The 14,297-nt window shown below is 46.2% G+C and overlaps 1 protein-coding gene across 1 annotated transcript in view; it reads right to left on the reverse strand.

Moving 5' to 3' along the window:
• Positions 1–1,579: 1,579 nt before the first annotated feature.
• LOC133345732 (probable ATP-dependent DNA helicase HFM1) overlaps positions 1,580–14,297 on the reverse strand; it is a 60,086-nt gene continuing 47,368 nt past the window's right edge. The window contains exons 19-25 of the mRNA XM_061556701.1: positions 12,682–12,785; positions 9,499–9,672; positions 8,457–8,540; positions 4,528–4,658; positions 3,424–3,509; positions 3,225–3,268; positions 1,580–1,734 (exon numbers count right to left, since the gene is read on the reverse strand). Of these exons, the coding sequence (XP_061412685.1) occupies positions 1,580–1,734; positions 3,225–3,268; positions 3,424–3,509; positions 4,528–4,658; positions 8,457–8,540; positions 9,499–9,672; positions 12,682–12,785 (778 nt within the window). The remainder of the gene's footprint in view (positions 1,735–3,224; positions 3,269–3,423; positions 3,510–4,527; positions 4,659–8,456; positions 8,541–9,498; positions 9,673–12,681; positions 12,786–14,297) is intronic.

Raw genomic sequence — 14,297 nt, forward strand, 5'->3', positions numbered from 1 at the left:
CTTGGACTCGAGTCAGACTCGAGTCATGAATTTGATGACTTCAGACTCGACTTGGACTTGCATAACAATGACTTTGTCCCACCTCTGAGCTGGTGTGGACTCGAGTCATGTGACTTGGACTCGAGTCAGACTCGAGTCATGAATTTGATGACTTCAGACTCGACTTGGACTTGCATAACAATGACTTTGTCCCACCTCTGAGCTGGTGTGGACTCGAGTCATGTGACTTGGACTCGAGTCAGACTCGAGTCATGAATTTGATGACTTCAGACTCGACTTGGACTTGCATAACAATGACTTTGTCCCACCTCTGAGCTGGTGTGGACTCGAGTCATGTGACTTGGACTCGAGTCAGACTCGAGTCATGAATTTGATGACTTCAGACTCGACTTGGACTTGCATAACAATGACTTTGTCCCACCTCTGAGCTGGTGTGGACTCGAGTCATGTGACTTGGACTCGAGTCAGACTCGAGTCATGAATTTGATGACTTCAGACTCGACTTGGACTTGCATAACAATGACTTTGTCCCACCTCTGAGCTGGTGTGGACTCGAGTCATGTGACTTGGACTCGAGTCAGACTCGAGTCATGAATTTGATGACTTCAGACTCGACTTGGACTTGCATAACAATGACTTTGTCCCACCTCTGAGCTGGTGTGGACTCGAGTCATGTGACTTGGACTCGAGTCAGACTCGAGTCATGAATTTGATGACTTCAGACTCGACTTGGACTTGCATAACAATGACTTTGTCCCACCTCTGAGCTGGTGTGGACTCGAGTCATGTGACTTGGACTCGAGTCAGACTCGAGTCATGAATTTGATGACTTCAGACTCGACTTGGACTTGCATAACAATGACTTTGTCCCACCTCTGAGCTGGTGTGGACTCGAGTCATGTGACTTGGACTCGAGTCAGACTCGAGTCATGAATTTGATGACTTCAGACTCGACTTGGACTTGCATAACAATGACTTTGTCCCACCTCTGAGCTGGTGTGGACTCGAGTCATGTGACTTGGACTCGAGTCAGACTCGAGTCATGAATTTGATGACTTCAGACTCGACTTGGACTTGCATAACAATGACTTTGTCCCACCTCTGGATTTTATTATTTCCCCTCTACGTGACTTTACCGAAAGAACCAAGAATCCCAATTCATTTGTTTACATTACACTTGATTACCCAGAACATCCTCACTTAATATCGACCGTTTCAGGAAGGCCTTGCTACATTTTTGCAGAAGGGGTGACGATCGCTTTGTTTGAAATTTAGTAATTTGCACGAAGTTTTGACCATTCCGCTGGCACACAATGACCTACTCTTCGAATGACTTCACGTGGTCACAGTGAAGCAGACAACGCATAGTATGTTATTGTTAATACAGGCCGTAGTTATAACCAGGGTGGTCTGCTGGATGCTAACCACTGATCTTTGCAACAAGTGGCGAACGCGGTACCACTGAACCAAGAAGATGAATCCCTGCTGCAGTCACGAAAGAAGCTTTGAATCGAAATTCATTTCGGATGATGTCGCTGACTAATGTTTGCATGTAGAATGTGCGTGGTGAGAGCGGTGATCAGAGAGAGAGACGCACCGACTGTCGTCTTGATGTTGAAATGCTGGAACCGTAACATGAGCGACGCTCAAGGGAGATCGGAGTTTGTCCACCCCCCTTGGCAACTCTCTGGAACCCCGACGTGTCATCCACACTCTTGTCACCAGCAGTCACAGCTGCACACACACACACACCACCATGTTTCGTCGAGCGGCATTACAAAGCTTCTTGCTGTATTCTTAGGTTGTTTTCGGTAAAGTCACGTAGGTAGAAATTTAAATTAATAAAAGTAATTTTTATTATATTTATTTATCTTTAATTAATTTTAATGTTTTACCTACGTGACTTTACCGAAACAAACCTAAGAATATGAATCATTGCAGTTACGAAAGCTTCAAATCTAGAAATTCTTGCTGTACATTGCGCCGTGTAAATGTGTATCCCTATCCAGAGTGCATCAATATACAGGGCAGCCCAAACAGTGAGGGCACAAAGAGTGATTATACTTGTTTTGACAAATCACATGGGGTTATTTCATTTATTTTAACAAACGTTCAAACTGACTTCCATAAACATCGCGATGAATTGCCGTCATTGTTTTAGTAGGCTAAGAGCTCAGACGACACAGAGTTATCAACATGACAAGTGTAGCAGTCACGGAAGCTACAAAATTAAGATTGAACCACTTCTACGGGGAAGTTTTAAGTTTATCTTTTTCCTCTCTCTCTCTGATTTTTGTTTTCTCTCTCTGCCTGTGTCCTCTCTTTGGAATTTTCACACTTAAATTCTAACTTAGGCAATCTTTGAAATACGTAATCGACCAGGCTATGCGTTGTGTGTTGACCGACTCTCTGTGTTGCATTACATTACATTTCGATATTTTGCTAGGTTATCTAATTTTAGTGTGTATTCTCCTAATTTTCCACTCATTGACTTGCTAATTTTTTTTCTCTGCCCCCTCCCTCTCTCCGCCCCCCCCCCCTCTCTCTATTTAAGGCCTCGTCACAGAGACGATCTCTCTCTGTGTGCCGATACGTGTTGTTCTCTCTCTGTGTATCTTGGCGATATCTGTCTGCTTATATGTCTGTCTATAATTCTAGACTTGAAGCTTTCGTGACTGCAAGGAATCATATTCTTAGGTGTTTTCGGTAAAGTCACCGTGTAGGTAAAACATCAAAATTAATAAAAAATAATAAAATAAAATAAAGATCACGACGTTTCGGAGGCAACACAAGTCTCCGTCATCAGGTGGGACAGTCACAGCCAGATCAGCTGCATCAAGTGAGGCAATGATTCAAGATGTAATCCCTTAAAAGCGAGTTGAGGGGGGGGGGAGCTCATCAGAATGTGGTAGCCAATGAATGGAACGTATCGGGAGAGAGAGATGTTTTACCTACGTGACTTTACCGAAAACACCTAAGAATATGTCTGTCTATATTTTTCTGGTTACATTTTTGTCGCTATTTCTTTTATGCCTGATGTTGATTGCTTGTGTTGCAATCGAAACGTCGTAGTATGCTATTATTTAATATATTACTTTATCGTTATACGTGACTTTACCGAAAGAACCAAAGAATAACTCCTGCAGTCACGAAAGCTCCAAAATTAAGATTGTAGCATTTTAAGTTGAGCACACAGCCATCATCTACAGACACAACCACATTACCCAATTCGCCTTGAGGCGACAGCAGCTCAGAAGGACCACTGCATCTGCAATAAAGACACACGCGTTTAAAATGTCAAGCCTCGCCATGCCTATACAAGCACAACACACCTTAACGCTGTATGACTCAGCATGATTAAAATGTATTAATCACCGTTTGCATTTTAAATATTCAGCACACTTTATTTACTGTCAAACGTACCTGTCGTCATGCGGTCCACACTGAGGCTTCGGGGCGTAAGCAAACTTGGATAAGTTCACTGAGATTCCCCCCTTTATAGAGCAAACCTATGAATGCACTCAGCACAAGGCACAGCAACAGGATGTTCACAACATGCTTCAGGTAATAGATGCAGTAGAATAAAGTTTAGATGGAAGCATATTATATAATTTTTACGACGTAGAATTGTAATGTATTACTTGCTGTTAGTAACTCAGCTTAGTGTAGAGTATAGTAAGTATACTGATGGTGCTATGCTATTTATACTTTAGTTTTTTATGTAGTTTATACTTTAGTTTTCTACGTGGTGGTTGAGTAACTGCAGCTACATATCATTAACATTCCTTTCCTTTGTTACTGCTAATCCCTGCACCCCCCCTTGGTGCTGTTGATCCTGCATAATGCATGGGCATAATATGACTTTGAAACCCCCCCACCCACCTCCTACGCATTTCCCATGAATATGCTAAACTCCTCTTCATATGCACATTCTTTTGTTAAGGCGCTCTTTCCTCCACCTCCAACGCAGCTTATATATAAGCTCCTAGCTTGGCATTGTCTCATTCTTCACCTGAAGACGGCTGCTTGCGTTGTAGCCGAAACGTCGTGAGAATTATTTTATTTTATTATGTTTTATTTTTTTTATTATTTTATTACTTCCCTTCTACGTGACTTTACCGAAAGAACTAAGAAGATGCTTCAGGTATATTGAGGGTTTACAATTATAGTGCTGGACGCAAACACAATCTGAAACGGTTTGTTTCCAATAAAATGACAATTATTACAACATTGGCATGTTAAATTTCGATTTAAAGCTTCTTTCGTGACTGCAGGGATTCATCTTCTTGGTTCTTTTGGGAAAGTCACATAGAAGAGAATTTTATTTTAATAAAGTTGTATTTCTATTACTTCATTATTTCCCTTCTACGTGACTTTATCAGTTCTAAATGTTTGCGTACGCGTGTTTCGCTACGTGCATGCCAATTTACACAAAACTACACGAGGCGCAGTACGAGCACCACCGCGGTAACAGCTGTGAGGGCTGTAGAAGTGTGCGATGTTTCACCGCAACATTTCCACTCGTACCTTGAGCCTTTTGTTATCTGGAACGCCGGTTAGACTCACGCTCTTGCTTTTGAGTTCACTCAAGTAGCTCCGCACGTGAGCGCTCGAGGTGCGAGGCGCCAGCGGCGTTGACCTGGCCACATTTCCTTTACCTGGAAGTTAAAACGGCGTGACACAAGCGCTTAGAGGCGAGTAGCAACAACAACAACAACAACACTGCACTCACCAGGCTGCACCAGCGCTTAGAGGCGAGTAGCAACAACAACAACAACACTGCACTCACCAGGCTGCACAAGCGCTTAGAGGCGAGTAGCAACAACAACAACAACACTGCACTCACCAGGCTGCACCAGCGCTTAGAGGCGAGTAGCAACAACAACAACAACACTGCACTCACCAGGCTGCACAAGCGCTTAGAGGCGAGTAGCAACAACAACAACAACACTGCACTCACCAGGCTGCACAAGCGCTTAGAGGCGAGTAGCAACAACAACAACAACACTGCACTCACCAGGCTGCACAAGCGCTTAGAGGCGAGTAGCAACAACAACAACAACACTGCACTCACCAGACGCTTTCACATTACCGGTGAGCCGCTCACAGTTGTGTACTAAAGCTCTTTGAAACGACTTCTGGAATCCGTCTTTAATTCACTTTAGGTTACAGCTACTTCAAGATGTGAAGCTTTCGTGACTACAAGGATTCATATTCTTAGGTTTTTTCGGTAAAGTCACGTGTAGGTAAAAAAACATTATTTTATTTTACTTTTTAATGTTTTTTTACCGACGTGACTTAACCGAAAAAACCTAAGAATAGGTTACAGCTACTTGACGCTGCTGATAGGCAACGTGTATTGGACAGACAGACAGAGAGAGACTCACGGCCACGTGGCAACTCGGAGCCCCGCTCCCGCGTGGCCCCTTCCTCCGTTGGTTCCCGTTCTGACCACGTGTCGTTTCTCTCCGCCCCTACTTAGCACCCGGGTCACGTGGTACGCTTCTGCCAATCCTCGTTAGCCTCCATGGAATCTTCCAGGCTCCCTCGTTAGCTCCCGGGACCACGCCCCTGACTCGTCTCCCCATTGGCTGAGGCCAAAGCCAGCAGAACCAATCATCTACTTGCAGATGTTACCATCACGTCAGGACCACGCCCCTAACTCGTCTCCCCATTGGCTGAGGCCAAAGCCAGCAGAACCAATCATCTACTTGCAGATGTTACCATCACGTCAGGGCCACGCCCCTAACTCGTCTCCCCATTGGCTGAGGCCAAAGCCAGCAGAACCAATCATCTACTTGCAGATGTTACCATCACGTCAGGGCCACGCCCCTAACTCGTCTCCCCATTGGCTGAGGCCAAAGCCAGCAGACCCAATCCCCATAGCTGTCACCCTTCCATCACGTCAGGGCCACGCCCCTGACTCGTCTCCCCATTGGCTGAGGCCAAAGCCAGCAGAACCAATCATCTACTTGCAGATGTCACCCTTCCATCACGTCAGGGCACGCCCCTGACTCGTCTCCCCATTGGCTGAGGCCAAAGCCAGCAGAACCAATCATCTACTTGCAGCTGCCACCATGACGTCAGGGCCACGCCCCTAACTCGTCCACCCATTGGCTGAGGCCAAAGCCAGCAGAACCAATCATCTACTTGCAGCTGTCACCTTCCCATCACGTCAGAGCCACGCCCCTGACTCGTCTCCCCATTGGCTGAGGCCAAAGTCAGCAGAACCAATCCCCATGATGAGTTGTGATACGTCAGTGAGCCGGATATATTCTCATATTACAGTTGGAAGGATCCGAGTTCAGATCCTAGTGGGCGGGTTGGTTCAGCCTACGACATTCTTCAGGGTCAGTAAAATGTGTATCAAGTTGTGGGGAACACAACAGAATCAGACTCCTGTGAATCACTTCTGGATTTGAAGTTTTCGTGACCGCAAGGATTAATTTTTTTCGGCAAAATCACGTAGGTGAGAAATTAAATACATTAAATTACTGACGCGGTCATTTTGATGTGACGGTTCCACCTGAAGGCGGATGCTTGTGTTGCCTCCGAAACGTCGTGATTTAATTTATTTAAATTTTTTACCTACGTGAATCAGACTCACCCCACCACAGCACGATGTAGAATCAGCACTTACTGGACCACGGCCGTCATCAGGAAATGAGCATCGCCTTGAATGCTCATTTGAGCAGCACAACAAAGACTCTACGAGTTCATCTTCTTGGTTCTTTTGGTAAAGTCACGTAGAAGGGAAGCAATAAAATAATAAAAATAAAACATAATAAAATAAAATAATTCTCACGACGTTTCGGCCACAACGCAAGCAGCCGTCCTCAGGTGAAGAATGAGACATTTCCAAGCTAGGAGCTAATATATACGCTGCGTTGGAGGTGCAAGAGCGCCTTAACAAAAAGAATGTGCATATCAAGAGGAATTTAGCATATTCATGGGAAATGCGTAGGAGGTGGGTGGGGGGGGGGGGTTTCATAGTCATATTATGCCCATGCATTATGCAGGATCAACAGCACCAAGGGGGGTGCAGTAGCATTAACAAAGGAAAAGAATGTTAATAGTATGTAGCTGCAGTTACTAAACAACAACGTAGAAAACTAAAGTATAGTTAGTTATTTATTAGGCCTATGATACAGGTAACAAATTGTACCATGAGAGAATTAGCGACGATTGAGTTTGATTGATGAAAATTAGATACAAATGTCTCGCTCTGGCTAACGTTGAAAACGACACCGCACGGACAGAAAGTGCGAGACACAAACCGTGCGGATGAGGCAGCAGAAACTTGACAAAAAGAATGCCGTCGTGAATCGAATCGTGTCAAATCGCATCACTTTACACACGCCATTACCAGCCTGCAAACAACATCAATACGCACACACGGTACGCAATCCGTGTCTGTCCCTCTGCGTGAACATTCAAGTCATTTTCATGGTTCTTTTGGTAAAGTCACGTAGAAGGGAAATAATAAAAGAATAAAAATAAAACTTCGTAAAATAAAATTCTCACGACGTTTTGGCCACAACGCAAGCAGCCGTCCTTAGGTGAAGAACAGCGCTGTCGGAAAGACAGCGTCCGAAGAACAGCCGAAAGCTTTAAACAGCTTTAAATCGAACATTAAAGTCATTGTGTACATCCCATCTGCCGAAACCTCCATTCTGGGAGTGCATCATTACAGCAAAATGTGTTCAATACAATCAAACGCTGCACCAGTTGTTTCCGTTCAGTGTCTCATCAGCGAAGTCAGATTTGCTTGAATCAATGCTGGCGCATGACCAAAAGTGTATTGGTCCTCGTTTGATGAAACATGATAAGATACGCAACCCAACATAATCACAATCGGGTGTTGTAGTAACAATTGTGTAAGCAGTGGCGGCTCCTGCAAAATCTCTCAGGGGGGGCAAATGTCTCGATGATTGATAAGGATAAGGTCCACCCATGCAATGGATAAATTAACAGCTTAAGCATGTAAAGGCAACTTCACTTCTTTAATATTAATGACAAATAAAGTGACTCTTACAATACATCTTGTTTGTTTCTATACTCACTATTATTACAATCCACTCAGTTTCTTTTATTAAAGATTCCACTAGGTGGCTTACGTATGATGACGTAAGCACGTATGATGACGTGAGCACGTTAGGGCGAGCCCTCCTGGAAGCCGTAGAGAATGCATTGCAGCACCCGCCGTTCGAAAAAAAACATCTTAGAATGTAAGTCTACGGGAACACTCGGGGCGATTCTCAGCCGGAGGGAAATCGCCCAAAAAGAGGCGGTACTCCACAGAACGTGACATGACGCTGATTGGACTATATCCAGAGGCACAGTGACGGCTAGCGTGACTCTGTGGTTGAATGACATTGGTGGTGCGTCGCCCAATCGCCCTAATGAAGAAACCGCCCCTGTTTGTAAGTGTGTTTCATCGTGATGAAGGTACTCACAGCACTCGTGCCCACACGATTGTTTGTTTTTGCAGTTATGAAGACAGCCTCTCTTGGATTCATCCAAGCCAGCAAGTTGCTTCACTGTAAACGTATTTTAGAACGACACATTACACATTACGTGACTCATACGATCAAATGCTGAACTTTAATGAACATTACTTTCAGCATATTTTAGGTCGAGTGAAAGAGTTGAGATATGTAAAATACTCTCGTGTGCAGAAGCATGTCTTAAAATGTTCCAAGGAGGGTGGGTGGGTGGGGGGGACAGTCCTGAACTTTACAATTGGGTCCCTAAAGTCGTATACAATATATATTTTTCGATGTAAAGCTTTCGTGACTGCAGGGATTCATCTTCTTGGTTCTTTCGGTAAAGTCACGTAGAAGGGAAATAATACAATAATGCAAATAAAACATAATAAAATACAATTCTCACGACGTTTCGGCCACAACGCAAGCAGCCGTCCTCAGGTGAAGAACAGGTCTGTCGGGAATACAGTCTTTCATTCAGACGCTGTCTTTCCGACAGCCCTGTTCTTCACCTGAAGACGGCTGCTTGCGTTGTGGCCGAAACGTCGTGAGAATTATTTTATTATGTTTTATTTTTATTATTTTATTATTTCCCTTCTACGTGACTTTACCGAAAGAACCAAGAAGAAAAATACATATAGTTAATGTATTTTCTCTGAGAATAAAATATTAATTTTCGGCATCTCAAGGAAGAGGGGAGGGAGGGGGGGTCAATGGCCACTGTGTCCGTTTGGAACTCGTTAGCACGCAAGAGATTATCTTTGCAGTAAAGTTGTATGTGTACAGGTCAACTCCACAACAAAATAGAATGCACCACACTGAACGTCCCCTGTGTATATTACTTCACACTTGCCACAGCATGAGTTGGTGGGAACAATTGCACAATTTAAGGATTATATCAGTGTTGTAAATATGAGATGGTGCATTCTGAATTGATTCTATGGGATCGAATGCATACGGTGGAAATAAACCAATTGATCTAAAATGCATGTAGAAACGAGGCGACACAAACCATTGCCGGCTGCTTGTGCTGCTGCTGCTCCTGCTGCTGAGACAGACGTCTTTGGTTTCTCACAGGTAGCAGCATGCAGGGATTGGGCCTGCAGATGCCTCTCATTCCCATAGAGCCCAGGGGTGCGTGGGCTCGAGTAGGATGGAGTGAAGCTCTGATGGATGTCCATACCAACTGGGAAAAGCATGAAAAGCACATTTTTACCACCGTAGCTTTAATAATTCTAGATTTGAAGCTTTTGTGACTGCAAGGATTCATATTCTTAGGTTTTTTCGGTAAAGTCAAAACATTAAAATTACTAAAAGTAAAATAAAATAAAAATCACGACGTTTCGGAGGCAACACAAGCTTCCGTCTTCAGGTGGAGCCGTCACAGCCACGACAGCCGTATCAAGTAAATGAGAGATTGCAAGAGCTACCACACTTTTTATTAAACCAACCATTATATAAACGGAGTGGTAGCTCTTGCAATCTCTCATCTACTTGATACGGCTGTCGTGGCTGTGACGGTTCCACCTGAAGACGGAAGCTTGTGTTGCCTCCGAAACGTCGTGATTTTTATTTTATTTTACTTTTATTAATTTTAAAGTTTCAATCATCTTCACCACTTGTTTATTTTTTCAGCCAAACGCACAAAGAGTGTGAGAAACCTTGCAGTCGTAACGGATCCTGAGCACGAGTTCTCTTGCTACTACCAACTCTGGAGGAAACTCTCATACCTCCACCTGCACATTTCCCACGCCCACCGATTTCCTTACCCCAGCTGCCTTCCACACCTTCACATCTCCTCCTCACATCCTCAAACTCCACATGAGCCAAGATGCCCCTGGCAGGCTTCTCGTCCACATCCGTCAACAAAACATCGCCACAACACTCACATCCCTCCGCTGGCTCTCAACGTAATCCCAGATCAATTTCAAAACAGTGTAGTGTTGTAATTATTGACGAATAAACTTCGTTACGAGGCGCAGTCCCCAACACACAAGGGGTGTGACGGTACCCGGCCGGGTACGGGTACCCGTTTGCGACCCTAGTGCGGCCGGGTACGGGTAGACCGTGAGTCACTGGTGAGTCACCGTTTGTCACTCATTTCCCAACGTCTTGTCTCTTCTCACAATTCAAGTTCCTAGAATCAACCCACCCGCGCCTGCAACATGGCTTCATCCCAGAGGTCGCAATCGGGCACCCGATACCCGTACCCTACCCGATACCCGGCTGGGTACGGGTAGGGTACGGGTACCCGTTTGCGACCCTGGTGCGGCCAGGTACGGGTACGAGGGGTAAGGAGTCAAAACCCGTTGGCGACCTCTGCACTGACCTCAAACTGTCTCTCTCCACTCCTCATATCCCCTGGCCCACGTGACACCCCCAGCCAATCCTCAGCCTCTCCCCTGGAACCTTCCAGATGTTGCTATGCAACCCCAGAGCCACGCCCCTGGCTCGCCGTCCCATTGGCTGAGGGCTGAGGCCGGCAGAGCCTATCAGTTACCCCCCCTCCCCGGGTGCATGTGAATACTGTACGCACATACGTGACGCCATGCAGCAGTCTGTGGACAGCTGCATGCGTCTCTGAAACTGACTCCTGACCAAGGCTGACTGAGAACGATGACCTGGTGTAGTCTGTGGAAAGCTGCATGCGGCTCTGAAGCTGACTCCTGACCAAGGCTGACTGAGAACGATGACCTGGTGTAGTCTGTGGACAGCTGCATGCGGCTAGGAAGCTGACTCCTGACCAAGGCTGACTGAGAACGATGTCCTGGTGTAGTCTGTGGAAAGCTGCATGTGTCTCTGAAGCTGACTCCTGACCAAGGCTGACTGAGAACGATGTCCTGGTGTAGTCTGTGGACAGCTGCATGGGGCTAGGAAACTGACTCCTGACCAAGGCTGACTGAGAACGATGACCTGGTGCAGTCTGTGGACAGCTGCATGCGTCTCCGAAGCTGACTCCTGACCAAGGCTGACTGAGAACGATGACCTGGTGTAGTCTGTGGACAGCTGCAAGCGGCTCTGAAACTGACTCCTGACCAAGGCTGACTGAGAACGATGACCTGGTGTAGTCTGTGGAAAGCTGCATGCGGCTCCGAAACTGACTCCTGACCAAGGCTGACTGAGAACTGTGTCCTGCTGTAGTCTGTGGAAAGCTGCATGCGGCTAGGAAGCTGACTCCTGACCAAGGCTGACTGAGAACGATGTCCTGGTGTAGTCTGTGGACAGCTGCATGCGGCTAGGAAACTGACTCCTGACCAAGGCTGACTGAGAACGATGACCTGGTGTAGTCTGTGGAAAGCTGCATGCGGCTAGGAAACTGACTCCTGACCAAGGCTGACTGAGAACGATGACCTGGTGTAGTCTGTGGACAGCTGCATGCGACTAGGAAACTGACTCCTGACCAAGGCTGACTGAGAACGATGACCTGGTGTAGTCTGTGGACAGCTGCATGCGGCTCTGAAACTGACTCCTGACCAAGGCTGACTGAGAACGATGACCTGGTGTAGTCTGTGGACAGCTGCATGCGGCTCTGAAGCTGACTCCTGACCAAGGCTGACTGAGAACGATGACCTGGTGTAGTCTGTGGACAGCTGCATGCGGCTAGGAAACTGACTCCTGACCAAGGCTGACTGAGAACGATGACCTGGTGTAGTCTGTGGACAGCTGCATGCGACTAGGAAACTGACTCCTGACCAAGGCTGACTGAGAACGATGACCTGGTGTAGTCTGTGGACAGCTGCATGCGGCTCTGAAGCTGACTCCTGACCAAGGCTGACTGAGAACGATGACCTGGTGTAGTCTGTGGACAGCTGCATGCGGCTCCGAAACTGACTCCTGACCAAGGCTGACTGAGAACGATGTCCTGGTGTAGTCTGTGGACAGCTGCATGCGGCTCTGAAACTGACTCCTGACCAAGGCTGACTGAGAACGATGTCCTGGTGCAGTCTGTGGACAGCTGCATGCGGCTCTGAAACTGACTCCTGACCAAGGCTGACTGAGAACGATGACCTGGTGTAGTCTGTGGACAGCTGCATGCGGCTCCGAAACTGACTCCTGACCAAGGCTGACTGAGAACGATGACCTGGTGTAGTCTGTGGAAAGCTGCATGCGGCTCTGAAACTGACTCCTGACCAAGGCTGACTGAGAACGATGACCTGGTGCAGTCTGTGGACGAGGTGGCAGCCCCGGGACGTACCGTACGTCGAGCTGAGAAGGTGGATGTCGAGCTTGTCACTTTTTTCCGGCCGAACAACTTCCAGCTTCTTCATCCAACTCCCCGTTCTCAGCAGCATGTCGTCTCTGCGAAGGTCACATTGGTGCGCGCGTAGCTTCCATAACTTGCTATTGCCGTAGGTATCTCAGTGATGAAATGTGTGCGCCGTGTTGCACCCGACGTTCAAGATTTCTGACATTCACAACGAGTAGAACATTCTAGTACCTCTCCGTAACAAAGGCTCACCCTCTCAAGCCTCACCTTACCATATTGATAAAAAGTATGCGGCCATTGCCCCACCACCTTCTCCAAACCATTATATAAACGGAGTGGTAGCTCTTGCAATCTCTCATCTACTTGATGCAGCTGTCGTGGCTGTGACGGTTCCACCTGAAGACGGAAGCTTGTGTTGCCTCCGAAACGTCGTGATTTTTATTCTATTTTACTTTTTTAATGTTTTACCTACGTGACTTTACCGAAAAAACCTAAGAATACGAGTAGACCAGTTCTACTCGTTGACAAATAAAATAAAAATACCTAAAAATTACTCAATTGGAAGTACACACAGCAACCATTTTAATTAAATTTTTTACCTACGTGACTTTACCGAAAAAACCTAAGAATATGAACCATCCCCCCCCCCCCCCGACTGGCAACCTCATGCCCAAGTGCAGGCCGGCTTCTGAATCTCCTTGTGTCCACAGGGGCAGCTGTCACTGGGGGTGCCCATTTAAATGTGTCTGAGACGTAACGTCAGTCGCTCACTGCGTTCATAGACACCCCGGATGAAAAGGCCCTATCAATAAACGGGCGATTGTTATTAATTTCGCCAGTAACAAGTGCATTTAAAATTTGAATATTTGTTTCTAGGAACAATGTTTCGATTTAAAGCTTTCGTGACTGCAGGGATTCATCTTATTGGTTCTTTCGGTAAAGTCATCACGTAGAATGGAAGTAATAAAATAATAAAAATAAAACATAATAAAACAATTCTCACGACGTTTCGGCCACAACGCAAGCAACCGTCCTCAGAGTCTGCGCTGGGACTGCAGGTCGCCTCGACAGACCTGTTCTTCACCTGAGGACGGCTGCTTGCGTTGTGGCCGAAACGTCGTGAGAATTATTTTATTGTGTTTTATTTTTATTATTTTATTACTTCCCTTCTACGTGACTTTACCGAAAGAACCAAGAAGAGGAACAATGTTGTTGACGTATAGGAACGAGGCGTAATCCCTGCTCGTGTATTGTGTTACATTGACTTGAATATGATGCTAATTATTGTTGTGTTCTATTCCTTTATATTGCCGCATGTTCAGGAGGAGCTAAATGCCATGTCGAGATCTGATAGCCACGAGAGCTTAAGGAGCGAGTTTGCGTAGCTGTTCTACTTGAAGGCGAGCAGGCCACAGGGGTTTACTTCTGCTCCATAGTTTGGGTTACATGGCCACTCGTCGCACTGATTCCAAAGAACACAGGATGAGATGTTACTATCCTTTGTGCAAGCACTTCCAAGAGTTCACGAACAGTGAGCCTGGTGACATTTGGGGAGCGCATCGTCAGTAGTGAACCTTTGGTTCCTAGGGTGTTTCGGCCTTTCA

The sequence above is a fragment of the Lethenteron reissneri genome, chromosome 23 (genome assembly GCF_015708825.2).
Source record: "Lethenteron reissneri isolate LAM-NWPU_2019-01 chromosome 23, ASM1570882v1, whole genome shotgun sequence".
Taxonomy (NCBI): domain Eukaryota; kingdom Metazoa; phylum Chordata; class Hyperoartia; order Petromyzontiformes; family Petromyzontidae; genus Lethenteron; species Lethenteron reissneri.